Source organism: Alligator sinensis, unplaced genomic scaffold, assembly GCF_000455745.1.
Source record: "Alligator sinensis unplaced genomic scaffold, ASM45574v1 scaffold907_1, whole genome shotgun sequence".
Lineage (NCBI taxonomy): Eukaryota > Metazoa > Chordata > Crocodylia > Alligatoridae > Alligator > Alligator sinensis.
The window spans coordinates 3450416-3474190 of NW_005841925.1; the positions used below are offsets into that span (position 1 = coordinate 3450416).

General features: G+C 41.0%; 1 protein-coding gene across 2 annotated transcripts in view; it reads right to left on the reverse strand.

Annotated features, from left to right (window-relative positions):
- The window catches only part of DEAF1 (DEAF1, transcription factor), a 39908-nt gene that overhangs the window by 7452 nt on the left and 8681 nt on the right, over positions 1-23775 (reverse strand). Inside the window, exons 8-11 of one of the 2 annotated variants that reach the window (XM_014517763.1) lie at positions 22337-22465; positions 20703-20831; positions 10773-11023; positions 1461-1526 (exon numbers count right to left, since the gene is read on the reverse strand). In XM_014517763.1, coding sequence (XP_014373249.1) covers positions 1461-1526; positions 10773-11023; positions 20703-20831; positions 22337-22465 — 575 coding nt within the window. Of the gene's footprint in view, positions 1-1460; positions 1527-10772; positions 11024-20702; positions 20835-22336; positions 22466-23775 lie in introns of both variants that reach the window. The other variant, XM_025198553.1, reaches the window with a different exon arrangement.

The following is a 23775-nucleotide window of genomic DNA, read 5'->3' on the forward strand; positions in this document are numbered from 1 at the left end:
TGTAGGGAATGAATTCAGGCGGATCTGGACAGGTTGGAAAAGTGGGCAGAACAGAACAGGATGCAATGCAATAAGGACAAATGCAAGATGCTGCACCTAGGGAGAAGGAATCACGGGCACACTTACAGGCTGGGGAAGGACCTTCTCAGCAGCACAGCAGCGGAAATGGATCTCAGAGTCACTGTTGACTCCAAGATGAACATGAGTTGTCAATGTGACGAAACAATCAGTAAAGCTAACCACACTTTAACATGCATTAGCAGGTGCATGACAAAGAGGTCCAGGGAGGTGATACTTCCCCTTTATGCAGCACTGGTCAGGCTACAGTTGGAGTACTGCATCCAGTTTTGAGCGCTGTACTTCAAGAGTGATGTGGACAACCTTGAGAGGGTTCAGAGGAGGGCAACTGGTATGGTTGGGGGCCTGCAGGCAAAGCCCTACGAGAAGAGATTGAGGGCCCTGGATCTCTTCAGCCTCTGCAAGAAAAGGCTGAGAGGTGATCTTGTGGCCACCTATAAATTCATTGGGGGGCGGGGGAAGGGGCAGCAAGGAATAGGAGATACAAGGGGTGCCCCTTGGAGTAACTAGGAACAATAGCCACAAACTGATGGAGAGCAGATTTAGGTTAGACACATCAGGAAGAACTTATTTGCAGTAAAGGTGGCCAGAATCTGGAATGGACTTCCAAGGAAGGGCACTCTCCCCTACCTTGGGGGTCTTTAAGAGGAGGCTAGATGTGCACCTGGCTGGGGTCATTTGACCCCAGCGCTTTTTCCTACCCAGGGCAGGTGGTTGAACACGATGATCTCCTAAAGTCCCTTCCAACCCAAACATTCATGAATCTATGAATGTTTTAATACCCAAAACAGGGCAAAACCATTATGAAAAGCCTACTGAATAATTCAGTAGAAGGCCCAATTTTGAGTCATAGCACCCAACGGTGATAGGAACCATGCAAAGGTGATACTCAACTTACAAGAAGAGAGGAGAGCTTCCTGTTCTTTGCTAACAAGACCTACCAACCAGGTAGGAACTGCATCAACACAGCTCAGAAAAACTCACTGCTGCTTGCCTCCAGGAAGTACAATGGGGACTTGTGAAGATGAAATGTCACGTTTAAGAAACAAAGAGTTTGTCAGACCTCACTAGAGGGGACAATGGTTTGGTGTCTGATTTCTGATGGGACAAGTCTGAACATTTCAGAAAGAGTGGTTTTGGGGTTTGTTTGTTTTTTAACTACATTTTGAATTGGGACAAGACAAGCAAAAAGGTTGCTAAAGAACATTCTGAAAGCACATGATCTTTACAAGTAGGCAGAAGGCAGGACAGGATGGCACCTTATTAATTAACTTGGTCACCACCCTCCCTTGTCCACCCAACTTTGGACTAACATGGCTAACTACCTCTCTTTAGAGATAGGATTTACATTTCCTAGTGTGATGTGTTAGCCTCGTACTTACCTTAATGATGATTTCTGTTTTTCCATCCACATCTTCTGTTTGTTGAAATAACTGGTTTTGATACTGCTGCAATGAGAGAAATGTTGGACATATTACTTCAGATAGGCAGTGTTGTCCCTGAACCACAGCAACATGGGAAGTGGTTTATCATAGACACCTCATTATCTGAGCTTGTTTGCCGAGCTATTAGATTAAGGGGGGAAATTCCGCCTACATCCCATTAGTGTATTATTAGTACATTATTTACTTGCACAAAGCCTGGAGAACTCTAGCTACCACAGCACTGGAACAAAACATTATCATCCCTTGCAAGAACGGGACACTGAAGGATACTCTTGAAGTGAATGAAGTAGCTGGTGCAAAGGCCACTTCTTTGCAGCAGACATCCTAGTTAGCTGCTAGGGTAACAGCTAATTGAAGGCAATATGAATCTACACTCACTTCACCCAAACAAGTTGCTTATTCATTAATGTGGTGGCTTAATCTTGCAATAAATGATATTCTTGTACAAATGAAAGCACAAAAAGTTATCAGTTAGCAGCACCACAAGTACCAAGACAAGAACACTGAAGACTTTATAAGACCATCAGCTAACTGCTTTGCCTGTGCTTCTGATAGAGCAGGGGTGGGCAAAATGCAGCCCGTGGACCCGTTGCGACCCACAGGGCCCCTAAAAAAATTAGAAAATTAATATTTATCTGCCCCCAGCTGCCTGTCATGCGGCCCTTGATGGCTTGCCAAAACTCAGTAAGCAGCCCTCCACCTGAAATAATTGCCCACCCCTGTGAGTCACATTTCCCTATTCTACTTCAAAAGCCAGCTAAACTCTGGAGAAGTAGAACAGCTCAACAGGTATGAAAAGACAACAAACAGACAAAATAAGCATGTCTGAAACCCTCTAGGAACTACCTTGGCTTTACTATCTAGTTCCCCAACACACAGAAAATGTAGAGATTGAAGACCTTCTGCAAACAAGCAGCCATAGAAGAATTAAGCACCTCTGCTACCCTATTAAAGGCAAAGCCTAAGCATGCAAACTGCTAGGGTTTTGTAACTGATCCTTCATGCTAAACATGCAGGTAAATTTGGTGAGCACAGATTTAGAAAGCTGCATTTCTTCAAATGAGCCCAACTTTAAGACTTGGTTTGTCTGAAATGTGATGTTATCACCACGTGCTCTGACATCTAGTATCTGCTGGGGTACACCAGGAATTTTGAAGCTTCCCTGGGTTAAGTTTGCTTCATTGCTGTGTTTCCCTATGATTCTATTACAGCTGAGAAAAAGTAACACTTTCTCACTACCATCATATTTTAATCTCCCCTGCAACTAAGAGATACTGTAGAGTTGTTTTTCAATTCTTCCTCTTCCATTTATATTTACCTCTTCCCTTCCTCTTACGTACCTTCTAGAAGTTTGCCACATACTCCCAGGGATGCATGCACTCTGGTCTGAGAAACACCAGTGTACACTAACCTATTCCATAGCAGCTCACACTGTGCCTGAGCATGTGCACATATAAGCAGGTGGCATAAAAATTTGCTCAAGGTCAGTTTCTGAGTACAATAAACGATTCCTATCCCCATATCTGAACCTGATGTGCCCAGTGGCAGAGCCTGCTGAGAAATTAACAAGAGATACTGAAACCTGGTCAAATTATACAGACAGTGCTAGTCCAGCAATAAATTCCCAAGGGAACAGTTAAGCAAAAGAAACTCCATACCACCTTAGAGCAAAGTAGGTTTATCCAAAAGTAGGAACCAAATGCTTAAGCAGATTATGGGATTAATTTTGGATCATCTTTTTGACCTGGCGTCATAGTGTTCCTGTGAAGCTTCAATTTACTGTGACATGGAATCAATATCAAGAAGTTCTTGGGAGCTGAAAAATACCGGATGGAGGTTTCAGGGTAAAAATCTATGCTGCGTCTTTGATCTTTCCAGGAATGCTCTCCCAACTCAGAAATGTAAGGTTAAGATGCTCTTGGGACACCCCGTCATAGCCATTTTCTGAATAGTATTATAGACAAACAGCTTGGGAGCAGTGGTGAGATAGCACATCTAGGGCACTTTCACTGGCACATTTCCAGGTTTGGCACATGTGAGCAGGAGGGAGCATGCTTGAGAACATGCTTTACCTGGAGGGCCAAGGATGCAGCATAGACACAACCTGACTATAGCGAGATGTTTGATTTGCTTCTGGCTTTATTAAACTAAGCATATGGACAGACTTTTAACAATTTCACTGCTATGAAAGGATGCCAGTACAAGCTGTTAGGATGCAACTGTTATATCTGCATGATTCTGTAGCCACACAAAAGTAGGAAAATGGCTCCAGCTATTAACCCTAATTTATTCAGGGTCAAAGTTCAGATGATTTAGCTCATTTGCATTGCTACAGACTCAGGTAGAAATGTTTAGCTTCTACAAGCTGCTGTGGGATCCCAAGCAGCAGCCTCCCCTGTCAACATTAAAGCAGATAAAATGTACGTGTCCATACCTTAAGAGACTTGCTCAGTCTGTGCAGAATGCAAATTACCATGTACAGAATCTGCAACACTTCAAATCTCAGCTGGGCACAAGGGAACTGGAGGGCATTTATATCCAAGTTTACTTGGTACAATTTTCTGCTTGGAATTTGAAGCCACAGTTTTGTCCAAACTGAAGGCCCACCTCAGTGGAATACAGACCAATAGAAGAAGAGGTGATATATATCAGCTGAGGTTTGGCATCTGATCTCTCTAGCATATGTTCTTTTGCCCCTTTACAGAATGCTTATTTGAACAAGAGAGTCATGTTTGGAAGAAACCATACATCCTTCCAAAAAAAGCTCCAAGGCTTAAGTACTAAGTGGATAGCAAACTACTATGCCAACACAAATTAGTTAGCGTGAAGTATGGAAAAATTCCACACTGCTTTTATGGCTATATTTTTTGTATACTGTATTTGTGTGTGTCCTGGCACCTGTCTAATGGTAATAAAAATGCAACACGCTGAAGTGTTAGAATAAATATTCCCCTCCAACAGAGACAGTCCTAATCAACCACAATATATCTGTCAGCAAATCTATTCAGTCACACAGATGGATGTCCCTTGTGCAAGGTGGGGGGGGGGAGGGGAAATCAATGAGTCCTAGTCCTCCTGAGCTGCCACACTGCACAGCTGAGGATTCTTTTCTCTCTTAGCTGAAAATGTATTGCTGGCTTTCCAGAGGTGCATAAACTTGGCTGTTCTGTTTTTGCACAGGAGATTTTTAGTGATGAAAGATCGACAAGGAGCACAGCCATCTTCAGTCCTTAGCTGAAGAACTCCTGCAACTCAGGCCCAGCTCTCCTGAAATCTGCAGGTGCAGACAAGATTTTTATCTCCCTTTTATCAATCTCTATCAGGTATTATGTCATTACAGGGTGGCCTGCAGAATTAAGTCATTCAAGAACCAAACAGGGAAATGATTCTATCACGTGGGGATTGATGCAGGATATTCATGTTCCCGCTCACAAAAAAAGACTTGCAAGAAACTGATTGGATTTGCTGCTGCACTGGAGGGTGGGTGGCGGGGTGTGGTATAATCCACATCCCAGCAACTCTCTAGGTATACTAGATGCCCATCCCTTTTTTAGTTTAATTTTATGCCCTCCTGCCCTCAGTTGTTTTAATCTCTCCGAGAAAGCAGACAGTCCAGCTGTTAACTGATTTAATCTTCAGCCTTTTTCTTAAAAGTAGGTTTCTCCCTGCTGTATTGGAGGGAAGGGTAACATCAAATTATAAACCTCTTTTTAAAACAGATTTGATGCTGATCTCCAAGGCAGAGATGCTTACCATGCACATCTATTGTTTTTTTTTGATGGCTTAAACACAGCCAATTTGCTCAGAATATGGGGGAGGGGAGTGCTGGTTTTCGCCCCACAAAATAAAAGGTGATTTCATATACTTTTTAAGAAAAACACAGATGCTATAGGTGCTTGGGCATGTGTGAAGTCGTGTCTTTAATCCATTCCTTCTGGGCTGATCCTGAAAGATGCTGAATGTCTTCTGTGAGATGCCAAGCATCTGCCGCCCCTAAGTGAAGACAGCTCATCACCCACCTTCTCTCTTTTTTATAAAGAAAAGATGCAGTTAAACCAGAGATCAGCAACTGTTCAAGGGACCAAACTGTTTCCTCTGGGTCTTTTAACAAGGGTGGCTGAGAATTTTACAAGTCTAAGAGGGAATCCTGGGAAAGATGGAATCATACTTATTTGAGACCAAAAATAGTTTATTGCTTAGAAAAGGCTTCAATACAAAAATACTTAGAGAAGTTCATTTTTACAAAACACAAGAAACACAAATATTTAATAGAGTTAGCCTTTTTTTCCTTAAATGAATAATAAATTACTTTTATCCAAACCCCAGATACGTCTTGCACCCTAAGACAAGTGTTAGGAAGTGACATCCGGTGTTTCTGTTTCAAAACAGAGCAACACATAGCAGTGAAGCATCAATTACGTGTGCAATAAGTGTTTGTATACAGATACTGGGTTTCTATGGGCACTGAAGTCTACAGCGTTCAAGCTCGTGCTGGTTTTATTTCTGGGACTGAATCTTGGAGGTCTCTACAGAGGAGCAGCTTTTTTAAAATCAAGAAATATAATTAAAGACATTCTGGATGTCATGGGGCAATTGCATGAAGAAGGTGGCCTTAATGCCAGTTACATTCTAGTTTTAAAATGGCTGGAGTTATTTAAATTGTGTTGCTCACACAGTAACTATTTCATATTCTAAGCAATGCTCTGGGCTACCAACACCAAGTTACACTGCATCCACAATGGTTTTAAAAGGACTGAATATGTATCCTCACCATCTATGGCAGGTGTCAGAACTAAAACAATACCACTGAAACTGTTACTATCCCAAAACAGCCACTGCAAAAAATAATGGAATGTTATTTTTCAGCTTTAATAATTGCCTAGGAAAGCAATTTTTTTAAACCTATATTCTCAATACTTTCTACTTTTATTGTATCTTCCATCCAGGGATATCAAAACTTTTCAACCCAATATGAACCCCATGAAAACTAAATGAAGTAAGTGTTATTCTTATTTTTGTATATGGGGAATGGTGGCACATAGCACCTTACCCAAGGCCAAATAAGGAATTTGTGGCAGAGCTGGAAACAGAACCTGGAATAGACCCCTGGTCCTGAACCTTACCCACCAAACCATGCTCCTTAAGCCAATTTATATTAACTAAAAGAGAAGGACAGTCAAAATTAGTAACTGAATGTATATGTAGACATAAGAATTGCCCCTTGCAAGAAGTTACCTATCTGAAACATTCTTTTTAGGTTTGGAGTCAGTGATCTTACATTTCCTATTTAACAGCTGAGGGCTTCACAAACCCTTAAAACAGACCACTTTCCTGCTATGATAATGAGGAATGCAACACTAACAGTGGTCACAGGAGAATGTAAATTTCTAAACACCAGACTTGGGGAGTAAACTGAAGAAGAAGGTATTCTGAAATGCTCCTTTTTAAAATATTAAAGTGCACACTGTCTACATATATATTCTGTTACACTGCCTGGGTATAATTTTCTTTTATGAAAAGCTGGGTAGTCCAGTCTTACATGCCCCAGTGTTAAATGTTCTGGGTCTAGATACTGCCATAGATTTGTAAATGCATCCACTGATCTAACCTTTGTGCCAAACTCAGACTCAACAGACTAACATAAGAAACAAAGTGCAGCTTTGTTGTGTAATGTGCATTGGCTTTTTATCAATGCACATTACACTCATAATGTTGAGCATATTTTTTTTATTTGCTACACATAACAAGTCCTCTGCCTGCCAATATTTCTCATTCTAGTCACCCCTTAAAAACATATGCATCCTGGTGACTCAAGTGAACCATCACAGTCATATATGAGCAGAATGAAGCTTCGTGAAGTCAAACCATTTGAATTCATTGGTGTTGTTTCAATCAGTGGACAAATAGCAGATGCAAACCTAACCCAACACAAATCTCTCCTCCTGCCTAGGAAAATTGGAAGTAAACCTGTCTTTTGCATGGTTATAAATTCTACAAATCTCAACACAGGAAAAATGAATACCACTTTTCTGCATATACTTCATTTCAGCTAGGCTAAATGAATGGCTGCCATTTGAAATCAGATTGGTTCATTTGCAATATTTAAGACTCAGCTACAGCTTTTATGCAGCAATGTCTAAGTTTTCTACAAGATTAGCAAGCAACTGTTAACACTGCTTCATTATTTATCAAAGACTAAAGCAAAGCTAATGCACAGGCACACTTTCCTACTCGCTTTCTTCACCTGCTAGCAAATATACTTACTCTGAGCTAAGAATTAGAGTTACAGTGTCAAATTCCATTGTAAGGGCCCTGATCTTGAATTGAATGAATTCTGACTGGTAACAAGTAACAAGGATATTCACAGTTGTGGCAGCAAAGTTCATTGCTGACTAGTCTGTTATATTGGAAACTAGCCTGAATACACTAACAGATCTCTTTAACCCATGTTAAATCATTTTTCCATGAAGAGCTGAACCCTCAACTTGGTGATGGGTTTATCCTGTATTTGAGTTTTCTCTGCCATCCCTATCTAACAAAAGGATCCTGTGTTAAAAAAAATCCTTAAGAGAGCAGCAGAGCCCAGACTGTTGACACAAAACTGGCAGTGTTCCTGCAGAGGTGTCAGGACTTCTAGGCTCATCATTTCTCTTAATGAAAATTGATTAATACCCCTTCTGACTTATTACATTAATCCCTTGAGCTACTCTGAGGGTTACTAATGAATATTTGCTCTGATCCATCCCAAAGTACTGCTAAAGGACTGTTTTTTTTTAATATTAAGCTGATTCACACAAAAGACCAAATTAGCATAATGCCTTCTACCGGACTAATCATTACAAAACAAGGCTCTTGTCCAACACTAGAGAAGGGAATTGTGGAGATCATGCAAACTTAATTAAAGCAATAGTTAATTATGACAGAGCAATATCTGCACGATCCTTCTACTCCCTTAGTATCAGATGTCTAATGCTAATCCCAAGCAATATCAGTCTTCAGCTAAAGAAGGGCCTTGTGACATATACCAGGGCATTTTCAAGAAAGTGTGCTTGATCAACAACAAAATATGAAGCTTAATTGCCTGGCATTTACTTTAATTACTTTCAATCATTGCACTTTCACCCATGAATCTTGTGCTTTTTCCCCACAGTGAAATTCATTTGAACAACTGCATGGAAAAACTGTCTAGATTTGTTTTCCTTACATGCATTTGCCAATAAATCTGCGTGATATTGTTGTACATTTTAGCAGAGCTGTCTTTCTTTTTTTCCCCAGCAAGCATTTTGGATTAAAAGACAATTAAAAACAAATCTGGATGCACCAAGTACAGCTGTTATTAGGTAGGAAAGTATTTTGCTGGTGAGTAAGTAGAACTGTCTTGGCTCAAAACGGAATTTTTTTTTAAATGTTATTCTTTGGATCGGTGAAGGCAATCTGCCATGTTTCTCAAAAGAATAAGATGTTATTGGATGCATCTACATGTGCATGAATTCACTTTGCCTAATGCACATTAAATTTAGTCCATTGTGCGGTACTAAATAAATGCACATTAGGCTGCCTTATTGTGCAGTAGCAAAAGCACACACTTTTTTACTGATGCGTAATGCACAGTAGCTTATTTTACTGTGTATTAGCATATTTGCATGTTTTTTTACGAAATGCTTTAATAAGTAGTAAAATAGGCTACTGCGCACTAAAGCGCATGTGTAGACGCACCCATCAAGCAGCACAGATATCAACATCCCATTACAAAATAAAAAATTCAGGAGGCAGGGATAGTCCAGCTTGGGATTCATGTCCTGGGAAATATACCCTGTCTCACATACATAGTTGCCCTGTAAAATTAACCCCACAAATTGCTGTGCAACAGCTGGATTTGATCCCTCACTTCCTAGTCCGGGAACTGCTAGGAGCCCAGCAAAGTGCTGCACCCGGCTCTGCTGGAAGGGATCCATCCTGTATTGCTCTTTCAGAGACCCCTTCACATCAAGTTCAAGTAGTGTCAATGTGCTTCTAAAGGAAAACCCATTCAGCCTTCTTCACCTGGGAGTCCTGAGGGGAGACAGAGAAGCAGGTGGAGGGTGAGGGAAAGCAAAATTAAACAAAAACAGATCTCCACCTGTGGACAAACATTCTTCTCAAAGCTCTGTGGGTCTAATTCTTCGCTGCCTAATGCCGCTTTGTGAAGTCCTTTACATCTGTGCAGCATGGGTTCCAAATCAGAATAGCAACATTGGAGGTGGACATTGTTAGCCTAGACTGAAAATAATAGAGAACTGAATGTTGTACACACACACATATGTACAATTCAGGAAGGAGAGGGATGCAGTACATGGACTAGCACAAGAGCTGGGATTTTTGTCACTGCAGATAAAACCAATCAAACAAACAAAAAAGCCTGTCTCCCTCTATTCCATGTCAGCAGATGCTGGTTTGTGGAACAAGAGGAGCTGAGGGAGTTTATTCACCCAAGCCTGAAGTCTGATTTGGCTGTGAGAATATGCTGTTGTAAAAGGACATGTGGAGTCCTTGCTTGTGCATCAGGGGAGGTTTAGAAAAGTAGGAAGGTTGGATCTCAGATGGGAAGGGAGAGAGACTGAGGGGCACATGCCTGTCAGGGCTAAGATTACTAGCAATGAGATCTTGCTTCACATTCCTACCACAGGGACAGATTTTAGCTAAACTTCATTTTTTAAACTATATCAACAAAAGTTCTCAAGAGCTGAAATAAACATTTTGGCCCTGTCCAACTTCCCCACAAACTCCACTCTACCACAGCCTTTGCTCCTCCAAGAGAAAACTCACAGCCCAAGTAAGTTCTTTTAAACATTTGCTAGCCTGTCATAAAGATGGCACAGCAAACATCTGGCTAATTAGCCATGCCTTTTATTCTCTGGTTGTGTGGTATGTACATCTTGTATGAAATGAACACCCCCTTTCCAATTAGAACCCTGATATCATGGCTCAGGATATAGATCATCTACAGCAAAGAGAATAAACAATTTGCTATGCATGCTCAGCTTCTGAAAATCCTAGAGCCCTCTTTCCTCTGCATGATGATCAGTGGACTTGCTAACCTCCAAGACTGGGATGGGGGAAAAGGTTAGAACCCAGCTTTTCTTAGCACTAGACTATTTTCAGCCAGTCTTTTGCTACCATCATCAGCAAGCAGTCACTGTGCACACACTTAGCAGCTGGTAGCAAAGACACTTAGGAGCTAAGCCATCCTAGATCTTCCAGCATTTTTACCTCTTTCCTCTCCACGTCAGCTTGAATTTTCGCTTGAGTAACAGCAGCCTCACGGAAGGAGGAGCTGGCCTGTTTAGCCTGTTCAATCAGAGTCTTCAGTTGCTGGGCTGTGTTGAGTAAGGAGTTGACCATCTCCTCCAGGTACAGCCAGCTCCGTTGCTCTGTCATCTCCAGCCCATTCACCACTGAAGGGGATATGGCTTTGGTAGGGGTAGTGGGTGGCACAGCCAGGGCAGGAAGTGACGTCAACACTAAATATTAAGAAAGCAAAACAAAGTACACAGGATTAAAGTGTTTCAGCTCCTTTAACATCTCAGTCAAAAGTTCTGTCCAACCAAGACCCGGCTAAACAAACATAATCAAAGCAACAAATGGAGCACTCTGACAGAGCTACAAGGAATAAAACACGGTGGGACTTTTGGACCTGGATGAGTGAAGAACATGCAGGACTTTCGGACCTGGATGACTTAGCCTGGAAGGCAGGAAGTATTTGGGAAGCTTTTTACTTATTAGAAGAAGGAAATAGCATGTTACAGTACACTCCAGCAAAGCCTAATGCAGTTTGGCTGTTACTCAGCCCTGAATATTTCTATGCCCCAAGCACCACAATATCTGAAGATGCCTCATCTACTTAAAAACAGATGCTACCTCTCTCTCAGCAAATCATAACTCTGGCTATTGGCAATGCAGAATGGCTTTCAAAAAATGGTTGGGGAGAGCTAGAAGAGATAGAGGTTCTGATGGTTGAGCTGGAAAGAGCTGGGGTATATGCATGAAACCTGAGATGCCAAACACTGTATAACTTGGCCCTGGAATAGACATCTCCATTAGAAGCATTTGCTATAATGGTATTAAGAGACATCTGCTATAACAGTCAATGTGAAAAGAATCAATGCTGACATTTATCTCTTTTAAGTTTCAAGGAAGATGAGTGCGTGAGTAGTGGAGGTAGCTGATACTCCATTAACACTCTGAAGTTACTGATTCAGGCTTTCTTTTCGGTTTTGCTGACCCAAGAAGTTCAAAGCCACTCTCACAGTTTGCTTTTGCCTCTTTCGGTGAAGAACATTTCTCCCACTGTTGGTAGTTTCCACAAAAAGCTCCTAAATCTTGCTCAGCATTACCCCATATTTTTCCCCTGGGTGAGTCAGTCAAACACCATTGGGCTGGCCCTCTAGCAGATGTTTAGCTACGCTGTGTTCACTTACACCCTTGTCACATTTCTGAAGTTCTCAACCACTATGGAGGCCAGAAAATTATTAAATGAAAGTTTAATGATAAAAACTAGTTCTGTGGGAAGAAGTGAACAATGAGACTAATTTTCTGGCCTTCCAGAACCTGCACAGCCCTTGGTATATTGAAAAGTCTTTTGGGGAATGACATTTCCACCCTTAGAACATTACTGTAGAAGCCCACGGATGAACCTAATAGTGCAGCAAGCCAACCAGACAAGAAGGCATGTATCACAGCCAAAATTTTCAAACCTGGATGATGAAAGTTAATCCTTTAAAAGTGATACTGAAGTACTTAAAATGTCTGATTCCAGAGATTTGAAAATGTTGGCCTGTGCTTGTGTCCTCCATACAAGGAGTTAAGCAGGCTTGCACAGGGTAGTATGCAGAGGTACATATCAAGAGATGCACTTTTGCTCTTGGTTTCAGAGATAGTATTAGCCAGCTGAGCCACCGTAGCAGGAACAGAGTCACAGCAGGAGATTTTTCCAGCTTAAGAAGAACAAGCAAGCAAATGATTAACACCATATTTTCATCAGTACTGAGAACCAGGAAGAGAGGCAGACAAGAAACTGGAGGAAATAGCCTTGTTCATTATAAGCGGGCCAGATTTTGTGTTGAGAAATGCAATTATAGCACATGGCCTTGTGGGGAAGCAGGGATACCCTCTACAGCCAGGACTAGCCATACTTGTTCTATTTGGATGAAGCCCAGCCAATTATGCACCTTTAAAAAAAAAATCACCTAAATGCAAGAATGTTGAAAAACTAGGCATGCAGGGCCAGTTCTCTGCTGCCATGGACTCCTGTTACTCAGCTAAATTTAACACAGCAAAGCACAAACCCCAAGTGTTACAGAACATCTTTGCAACTGCACTGACCCATAGAGGAGGTAAGAAGCTAGCTACATTTTGTACTAGCATTAATTGTAGCACAAAATCTTTAATCAAAGAATGAAATCAATTCTGACTGAAGTGTGTGCATACTGTGTCTGCAATCCCTACTAACTCTATATTCCTTTAAAAAAAAAAATCTGGCATTCTAACTATAGATGGGTCAGACACATGTGGGGTGTATTAGAAAAAAAACAGTTTCTCTTTTTTCTCTCATGATTTTTTCTAAGTTTACCAGTTTAAATAAGGCAACTTGCTAAGGAATTTAGAAAAGTCCAATCAATTTTCAAAGATTTACTATTTTTTCGATGTATATATTAAATAGCTATATGTGTATTGTGTGGCATGGCTGAAGGCATGGTTGTTGGAACTGCGCATCAGATTCCATCATGCCTTTAATTTAATGTCTGTCAGTGGACTACGATGTGATTAACAGACTAATCATGTCTTAAGTGTAACATCCGTCAGGGGCCCTGGTGACAGAAGATAGCTTGCAATCGATGGAATCAATGCTTTCTCAGAGCTCTCATTTGTGCCTCTCTGTTCCCAATAGCGTTCAGCCTTATAATTGATCCCTATCTCCCTCCTCAACTAAGACACAACCCTAAGTGAACAGGAGCCTATGTCTGGCCTGCAACAGTTTGGGGTAAGGAGTTCCTAAGCTACGTTGCAAAAACTATTTTCTTTAAACATGATTTTACACCCTGTTGCAGATGAAACAAAATCCTGCTTGTAAAACTGGGCTGCAGTGGAAAAGAATGACCTTTACCTGACGGCAGCAGGCTGGGTCTGATGTGCCAGGCTGTCCCCACTGGAGAAGGAGCCAGAATTTTTGGTGAGAGTAACTTGTCACTGCAGTGCAGTGCACAAAGGCCAGTGTTTAAGCTGATGGACTCCTTTTAACTTAAGCTCACAGTTATATCATGCTTCATGTGGGAAACTCTCCTTTTAAATCAGTATGGAATAAATATTTAAAGGTGCAAAAAGAAAGACTTTTCCAGTCCGATGTGGAGAAACACCATCTCAGCATTTCACAGACAAGAATTAGTTTGATTCCCTGAGGCAGGTCAGTTTTGATGCTCTTTTGTAGGTCAGTAGTGTCAGATCTAGCTCACACTACTGCTACTACCTTTCCCTTTCTATTACAGGTCAAACAGGGAGAAAACCTGCAAGAACTTTTTCATTTTTAAATATCCAAGGTACCTGTGCTTTGTGGAAAATGATCCCCTCTTGTAATGTTAGCTATAAAAGTATGGAAAGAACATGGTATGACACTCTGAATTTCCCCTCTGCTGGCATATTCAGAAAGTATCCTTCTGTTCTGTTTGGGTATGAAGATGAAAGAATCCATGGCAGGGATTCACGAGACAGAATAAAAAAGACAAGCACAGCCTGAAGCTTAGAAAGTTGAAAGTTGCTAGTATAGGTTACCACTATCAAACCAGATACCTCTTAACATCCTACTCATCAAAAGCCAATGTAAATACAAGGGTTTATTTTAAATGTACAATAGCACATTTAGATGCTGGAGATGGAGGTAGTCTTAGAGTGCTATCCCAGCTATCACAAAGCCATGTGCAATGCAGCTGGAATGATACCATTAAGGATCTAGTTAAGCCATTTAAATTGTTTTCAGTTTCCTCCATTTTCTGCTATCCTCTTAGAAGTGTAAGAATAATGCTGCTTTCTTTATCAAGCCTGCCTCTCCATCTGGCAAGGACAACCTGCTCTAGGAATACAACTGAATATAACAGCTGCTTTCCACCAGTAACTGCAGCTTATACAGCCTCTGGTCAGGCTTTTTTTGTGTAGGGCATCAGTAGTGTTGGAAAGGTTAGTTCAGGCCTTGAGACAGCCGTATAGCTGCTGAAGGTTATAAATTATGGCTCTCACTAAAATGGTAGCAATGAGAGCCAGGTTTTTCTTGGATACTGGAGGATGAAAGAAAGTTTAACACAGGGGAAGGTCCTTGAAAATAAAACAAAACAGTAGGTATCCCTAAAGGATCTGGATCCTTTGTTTCCGTTAGTTTTAATAGGAAAAGAACATCTACTTCTTTTACACAATGTTCCCCATGTCAGAAGATTTCTGAATTATGAGGATTGCTTCATTAGTTAATCACAGTGCTTTTCAGGTGACTCTCTCTAAGAAGATTGAGACCTCAGCAATTGTGAAAGCAAAAATCAGGAAATCAGTATTTTGGTCTGCTTCTCTCAGGACTCGGAAAACAGAACTCATGAAAATGGAACCAGCATATAGCAGTCCCTTATAAAGCCAAAGTTCAGGAACGAAGCCTTGTTCAAGACTGCAATTCATACTGGGCTTAAAATTAAGGATGGGCTAAGTTCTAACCACAAGCCAAACACTACCTAAAACTGGGGTGGCCTTACATGCCCTTCTGAAGTGAAGCTGCAGTGAATTACTTGCTCTGGTGCATCTTTACATATAAAATACAATTCTAGTTCAAATGAGTCTCTGCTTAGCAAAGCTGTTGAGGCAAAATGGATTTAAGTATAAGAGCTTCCACGTAACTGAATATGACTAGGCTGAAAGTCAGGGACTGGAATCAGTGTAACAACATGACAACATTTTTCAAGTCATAAATTATCACTTTTGGCACAAGCGACAAAACCCAGAGGAATCTGGCCACCAATTTAGATGGAGGCTAGCACTTCCTAAAGGCAGAAGCAACGCACTGTAGTACAGAACTGTGTGTCAACTATGTGACCTTTACCTAATGTAGATGCAGGTGACTGCCACTTTGCTCTACAGGCTTTATTAAGGTAGTAAATTAGAGCAAACGTTTGAATGTCATGGTAATAGTGCTATTACATTTAGTTATGGACATCAGACAAATTCATCTTTCACATGAGACTATTTGCAGAGAAGCTTTTTCCAGTGCTGGATTTCCTGCAGAATCCAAGACCAAGGTTTGACATTTGATAATGTTATCTGATACAAAGTAGTTACACATTTAGCATTAGCACAAGGCTTAATAAATGTCAGTCAAGGGTTAAAACCGCCCTCCCCCTAGCTGGCAAAAAGGCCGATATTTACTCAGGTCTTAAATGAGTAAGAGAGATCTAATCCTCAATCAGATTGCATTTTGGATGGAGCATGAATTTATTACGTTACTCCCTGTGGTGGTGTGAACTGTGGCTATTAAAATTTCAAATGTTAATTTGAGGTTAAAATGAAAACTCACGTGGAAGGATGCTCTGTGTCAGGGTTGTCCAACTGGCAACCTGCAAGAGGCCATCATGCAGCTACCTGGTTCCCATCCAGCCTCCCCCACTCCATTGCTCTGGCTGCAGCAAGGGGCTCAAGACTCTCCCTCCCCTGGCTTCTACTTCCTGCTCCCACCCAAGGGGATAGGGTGGTACAGCGCAGCATGCAGTACCAGAGGAGCCAGCAGCCTGGAACACATGGGAAATGTATGTGTAGAGGGGGAGCCAAAGGTGAGCTGGGGCACCCATGGGTGGCAAGCAACCTGACGGGGTTTGTGCCCCCTTCCACTGATGTTGCCCCCACAGCAGGCAGCCCCTGCTGGTGCAGCCTGTGGGGCCTACAGCCTCTGGCCACTTAAAAGTTGGACAGCTCTGCTCTACAGAGAATTATAGCAATGCCTGCAAGTTAGCCAGCTAGTTGAAGAATCTTCCCATCTTATAGAAAGTCTCACATATCTGCAACATGTTCAGCAGAGATTTCAGTGTTTTATAAATACAGTAATTAGGACACTGTTTATTATTATCTACAAGTTCAAACCAGAAAATATGCTATCCAGGCAGGCTTCAAGCCTAGAAATATACAAGCACAATGTGCCAAAGCCCAATTTTTGTCAGGAGAATGGAGGTAAATATTTATGATTCTGAGCTGCATGGTAATTATTTAATCAAATCTCTGCTTTGCAGTCTGGACATGGGTAGAAGGCAGGACAGTGTAGCACCTTACAGACTAACTCATTAAGATGCCACACTACCCTACCTTCTACCTAACTTCAGATTAACATGGCTACCTACCAGCCTACGCTCATGGTACTGAGTTCATCTGAAGTCAGGCAGAAGGCAGGTCATCTTTAAGGCTGCTGACAGACGTGAAAAAAATAAAACAAAAAGCAGTGCTTAACCGAAAGAGGAAGCACTTCAGTTTAACCTGGCTCCCCAGCGTCTATATAGATTGGGCATTTCAGCAGGGCTCTCTCACACTTTTATCTAATAGCTGATTCAGTCAGCTATAAAAGCAGCAAAAAGCCCTGGTGAAGTACAGGATCTATACAGACATTAGGCAAGCCAGGTCAAACTAATACAATGCCTCTTCTGGGCATGTGCTGAAAGTAAAGTGCTGTTTTGTTTTGTTTTCACATCTAAGCAGCATTAGGTGCTACCTTGCACTGTCTTTAACTTCACCGTAGTCTGTCTTACTAAAGCATGAGTGTTGAACCACTGTAAGGTTCAAAAAGTAAGAAGGAAAGTAATTATTCCTAGCAGTCCATAAACTGTCTCAATCCTGTATTTATACATCTATTTCTCAGAACACAAAAAAAGGGTTGTTCCCCTTCAGTTCCACAGCGTCAATAATATTAGCATTTAATTTGCTGCTCAAACACACATCCATCTGGCTCTGTGCTGACTGGCTTCCCAGAACCACAGGAACGAAAGAAACAAAAGTCCTATTAAATCATCTTATCCCTCATCCAGGACTCTTGTCTTCTAAATTTTTGACTCAGCCCTTATTTAACTTTTTAAAAAATACCACTCTCCCACTACTACTGTTTGGAATTCAATTTCTGCTTTTGTTAAAAAGGGAATGTAAATTACATTAAAAAAGAGTGTACTGAAAGACAACTCTATAGCTGAACACAAAAAACAAAACAAACAAACAAAAAAAACACATGCCATGAATTTGACTTCAAATAATGCAAAAAGGGGCACATGTTAGGCTCTGTTGTAAGTCTTGACAGATGTCTGCTGTGAAGGCTCAAACTGCTTAGGATTTTCTTTTTAAAGCATTTCCAGACAAACCTACAAAAAGCGAAACACCTCATTACAGACTACTAAGAAAATGACTCATTGCTAGAGGCAAAGAACACTTTTCTGGACTCAGGACTGAATTGTTTGCTCCTGCCACTGAGTTATTATGGGACTGGAAAAGTCACTTCATCTCACCAGTTCCCGAGCACTGATAACAGCCCCTGAGGAGCATTTTCCTACCTCCTCAGGGGGCTGCAAGGCTTACTTGCATGTAAATCCTTTCCTCTGAGCATCCGAAAGTATATTATATAAAAGTGCAAAGTATTACTCCACATTTCTAACTTGAATTGCTTTTTCCTGTACCTCGGAAACAGGTCAGAGTTTAAAATCAAGACTCGCTCTCAGGCTGAGACAGTGCTCAGAGAAGTAACAGGGTAAAAATAAGAGGTGGAGGGTGTCTGACAGCGGAAACACTTTTCCTATATTAAGTGAAGCTTTCATGATCAGAAAAAGATACAGACCATTTGCTCCGAAGTTTGCATTCAGGTGATTTACTAACTCTGAGGTGGAAAGGCATTATGAAACAACCCTTATGGTTGCATCCAGACAAGTGTGGCTGTGCAGTGTGTGGAACCACAAACATGTCTGCAGTGCCACATACTGCACAGCAGGTGTTCTCTGCGCTGCAAGGGTGCATTGCCCATGCGTGTACTGCTCTGTTGTTTTTTTCTGCAGGCTTTTTTGACCCCTGGATATCCAGGGGTCAAAAAAACCTGCAGGGAAAAAAAAAAAAATGGAGCAGCACGTGCACGGGCAGCACGTACCACTGAAAAAGCAGAGCCAGGCTGCCTGGAGCCATGCTGCAGCTGCCAGCCAGGCTCTACCCAGAAGAATCACCATCGCTGCAAGAGGAGGCCCCCAGGTAAGGCTGCACAGTGCTGGCCCCAGCCTCCCCTACAACCCCGGGGGTAACTAGCCACGCACCAAAGCATGTGGGGCAAGGTGCACTTGCCCAAAATCAAAAGTTTAGATGCTCAAATAACCTTTGTGGATTCAACCCCAAGATCTTTCTTCAAACCCCACCATGCGCACAAATAAAAAGATTTTCTGCAACACCTACCAAAGCTATTCCTTCCAAAATTAACGTATCAGCAAAACAATCCCTGGTGGGAAGGGCAGTCAGCCCCTCACAAGAAGAGACTCTTAACAGGCCACTTTCCTTGTCAAGATAATATGGATCTAAATGGTAATTTTTTTTTTCAACCAAAATCTGTTCCAGTTATTGGCATAAGTATTCAAGAAAGAAACATTCTGAAGGAAGAATTAATTCAGGTCACATTAAAAGGCATTATTTTTGTTATACAGATTGTGTGTGCTAGTCTAAAGAGAAAAAGGAGTTTCAGCTACCAGTATGCCCCTGCTTCCAATACCCCTTACTTCTAATTCCAGAACTTGCAAAGACCTCTCTGTATGTTGTGTACTGAACGCTGAGAAAACAGGTGGAAGCAGTGTGGGCCAGAAGAAAAGTGGAAGGGAGAGGAAGATGAGCATTCTCCAGCATCTAAGCTCAGAGGAATCAGGTGAAAGAGACAGCCTCAGACCACATTAAACTTTTTGTGTGATAACTGCAACTAGAGGAAAGCCGATGCAGCATAAGTCACAGATCCAGGGAGCTGAAAGCCTCTAAGCCTCTGGTGCCAATGCAGAAACAGAAATATATCCCAGCCAGTGAGAATATAGACAAGTTGAAAGCAGGATGGCAATTCTCAAATACAAAATGCACCCTTACTGATCAGCTATCCGCTGACTCTGCCAACCCAAATAATATTAAGTGGTAGATTTGCAGCCACTAATTCCTCATCAGCCACCAGTTAAGAAAGTTGGCACAATGTAAAAAAGGAGGGTTGCATAGCAAGCTTTCACAAAACTGTTTTGAACCTTAAAAAAGGAGGTAAATCCACACAACGACTGGGTTGTATTAGACAGAGTATTAGAGTTTGCTGAAAAACTGTGCTAGTCTTCACAAAAAAAACCAAACCCTTGCAGTACGCAATAAGATACCAACAAGGGTAGCATCTCTTTCAAAAACAAGAAGCATAAGCAGACATTTTACAAGACTGCCAAAAAGTAGTTTTTACAAATGTTTGGGGGTAAATGTGTAAGTTTTCTGAGATTTAAGAATTAGTCCTACAAAAAAAAATATGCAGCAAAAAGATAACACCATGATAACACAAAAGCAGAACACCTTCCTCTCAGCTTCTTTACATTCCTAACTGCTTATTTCACGTTTAACATCTCTACTATCACCTTCCCAACATAACATAGTTTGGCCTCAGCAGAACCAACCTATAACAAGATTAAAACAGGATCCTTGCAAGACATCTGTTTGGCTCTGGGCACGGAGAAATGATTTGCATATATGGAATCATACAATCAGAGCCATCAAAAAACCTCCTACAAAATTGGCTGAGAACTTGTTGATTCATTGCAAAGAATGGGAATTTCAGGAAATTGCTGCAGCTGAATTTGAATTGGTGGTAAGGAATGGGTACATCATGGTTAGAACAAAAGCCATGAAAATACAGTTTTGTGAAACAATGCTAACAGAAAGCTGTAAGATTTAGGAAATAAATTCAAACCAATAATTCAAAGTTCTTAGGGACAAGAAGGACACTGAAATCTCTACAAAGAGAAGTGAGCTCATCAACATTAGCCCAAGTAAGCAAGCTAAGAATAAATTAATTTTCCTGTGACAATCTCTAGCTGAGGATGAAATAGAGTTTATGGGGTAAACCCAGCTACTGATGACTCTTATTTCAGAGACAACAAAACTTACCTATTTTGGGATGAGAAGTTGGCAGTGCAGCTTCTGGAAAAGGTGAAATCTGACAGTTGTCCTGATAACTTGGATAGTGGGGTTCTGGATGACTGACTCGACAAGGCTGCTGGACATTAGTATCCTGTACTACTGAAAGAACAAAGAGTATTATAAAACCATATTATAAACACAGCTTTGACTTGTTTTATATGCCTGGTTTGTGATGATGGATCCTAAAAACTGTAGTAACTAGGAGCACTGTCAACAGGAAACAGTCTTATGATATGAGACTACTACCATAAAAGAAGTCCCTCCACATTTAGCAGGTGTGCATCTCCTGTTATATATTAAGGTTTTTTTAAAGATGCTCACCTGTTCTCATCCACACTATGTCTATATTTTCACTTTCATCCAAAGATTCCAAATGCTTTAAAGAGGTACCCGGGTCCCCAAAGGCTGCACAATACATGTTCAGGACTTGCCCATGTCCTGCAAAACTCTGAACAGAACACAGGTTTCATGTTCCAGCTTACAAGGCCAAGAACAACTGAACATCTACCTGCACTACAACGTTCAGCTGTCCCTCGTGCTACAATTCAAATTGGCCTATATTATGTTCAAATGACTTGGAATAGCTTTTTCATCTCCTTCTATTCCCTTTTCATGTCATCCATCATGTTTGCATAGAAGGCAAGGGAGCCCTTGTCCGCACTGCAGGAGAAAAATCAACACAGCCCAAATATGAAGTTATTCCAAAATCCACCTCCCCATCACTAGGCTGCTGGTTTTACTTTCCTTCTGACTATATAGAAAGTACTACACTACAGTTCATTAATCTATCTCTTTACAGAAAAGAGCTGTTGATATTTCATATGAAGGATGCTACATGAAAATTGTTACACAATGTACTCTGCATAGCTTGAAAGTCAAGCAGCTAGTACTCGCTCGTGAATAAATAACAGATCTTCTAACAGTAGGATATACAACAGTATTTTTCACTTTCAGTGAATGTTTTCAAGTAGTATGCAAACTCTTATATATCACTGAGTTATCAGTAGATCTTAAAGCATTTTATGAAGGTTTAGTATTGTTAATTTTTGTATCTTCTGTTTGAAGAGTCTGAACTGATCTAAATAATTCATCATGCTCACATCTGCTATAAGTAGTACTAAGCCTTAAGGAGATGCCATAGATTTTTTTTTTTTTAAATCCCACTGAAAAACTGTACCCAGCATTACTATAAATAATACCAGAATTCTAACTGACAGAGTAGGGGGGGAAAAAAAAATCTCTCTCTTTTTTTTTTTTTAATTTACTTTGGGCATTTGAGCCATTTCTCAATTACTCAGTTTAATTACAGAGCTAGTTTTCTTTTTCTCCTGTGTGGTTTTGGGTTTTTTTGAACAAAAAAGGAGAGGGGGACACAGGTACAGTTGCAGCAACAAGCTGCTTTAAATTGGTTTTATGAAACTGATAAGATTTAAATTTGATGGAGTTGTTTTAAGGAAAGGAAACTGGGTGATCAAACACCCTTTAAGCCCTTGAAGATAAGTTTCCTTGATGCTTTCAAAGTCTTTAGGTCTAGCATCAGGAGTTCAGACTCTTCTCAGTACATCATTACTGCAAACCGCATATGAGTTTTGAGCTCTCACCAGTGGCTCCAGTGAAAACATCGCCTTGGGATGGACTTTCTGAGATGATAGCTGTGGCCTCCACAGTGGATGCACGGTCAAAAGTCAGAGCACCAGAGGTAGTGATCTGTCCAGAAGGAGTCACGGTGACTGAAAATAGTAGAAACACTTTAATCATTAGCATTCAGCTCTGACGGCTAGGCTGTTTAGCTGTTGATAGCCCTGGTCTGAGTCACCTGAAGTCACAGATCAGTAAGTAATCTGTGCTATCAAAATTCAGAATACAGCTCCATGCCTTAGAATGATAAATGAAAAATCACATTCTGGTTTCTGAATTCACTGCTTATACCTTAACCACCCAGAGTCAGGTCTCATTTTCATCTCTGTAAGTGGGAGACCTGAACATTTCACAGCAGTGTTATTTCTCCTGATACACAGCTGTTTCAATCTCTAAGCAGGTGATGCAACACCTGAGAAGCCAATGAAGGGGCAGGGAAGAAGTCAACCAATCAGCCCAGGAATTCCATCAAGCTCCTGGCTAATCTAACTTGTGAAAGCTTTAATGAGAACAGCTTTCACTAGCCTGAAAAACTCAACTGGCTTCAATTTCTTTCCAATGCAGTTTGGGTCTCTGAACTAGTATCAGTATATTTTCCTTACAAGATGACCAACATCCAATCTTAGACATGGAATAGCAAGCAAAACAGGAGCCACAAAATCCAGCTATGCTACAGTGCCAAAGACAAAGGCCTTGGTATTTATAAGGCTCCTCAAAGCAAATCTATCTTTTCTGTTCAGTTCAAGGAAAGACACCATAGTTGCCATCTTGAATCACCCTTCTGCCTGCTGTTTGCTCAGATGGGTGTCAAAACAGCCTTGCTTTAGAAGTGGTTGCAGATACTCATTCAAGATGATTTGTTCTAAAATGATCTGTCTACAAACACATATTCAGACATCTCTTTACTTGATTATGACACTTAGTTGAATATGGAACACCAATGCATTCAAATATGTTTTAAAGTACAATTCCAGCAACTTAGTCAGACTTGCAGTATGTTTCAAGAAACAGCATGAGGCAGAATAAGCAGGTCCTCCCTGCATCTAGAAAACAAAAGACCAGCACAGGGTACAGAGTCTACAGCTCCAATGATGCACAAAGGGTCAACTTTTCTAAGTGCCTCCTTTCCAGTGACTTGACTTTCAACTAAAGTAAAATGCTTAAGTGAAAATCTGAAATTTGAAAATCTACTTCTAAACCACTATGAAACAAGGCCAAGGCTCTGCAGATCTCCCAACACTACTAGAGCAAATGGATAACAGAAATGGGAATCAAGGTCTCGCTGACAGCAAGGATTTTTTTTTTGCAGAACTTAGTATGAAAGGATTTAAGGTGCTCATAAAATCTGTTTTTCTAGAAATAGTTGGACGATCCTGATATTGAAAGTTTTCCTACTGTACAT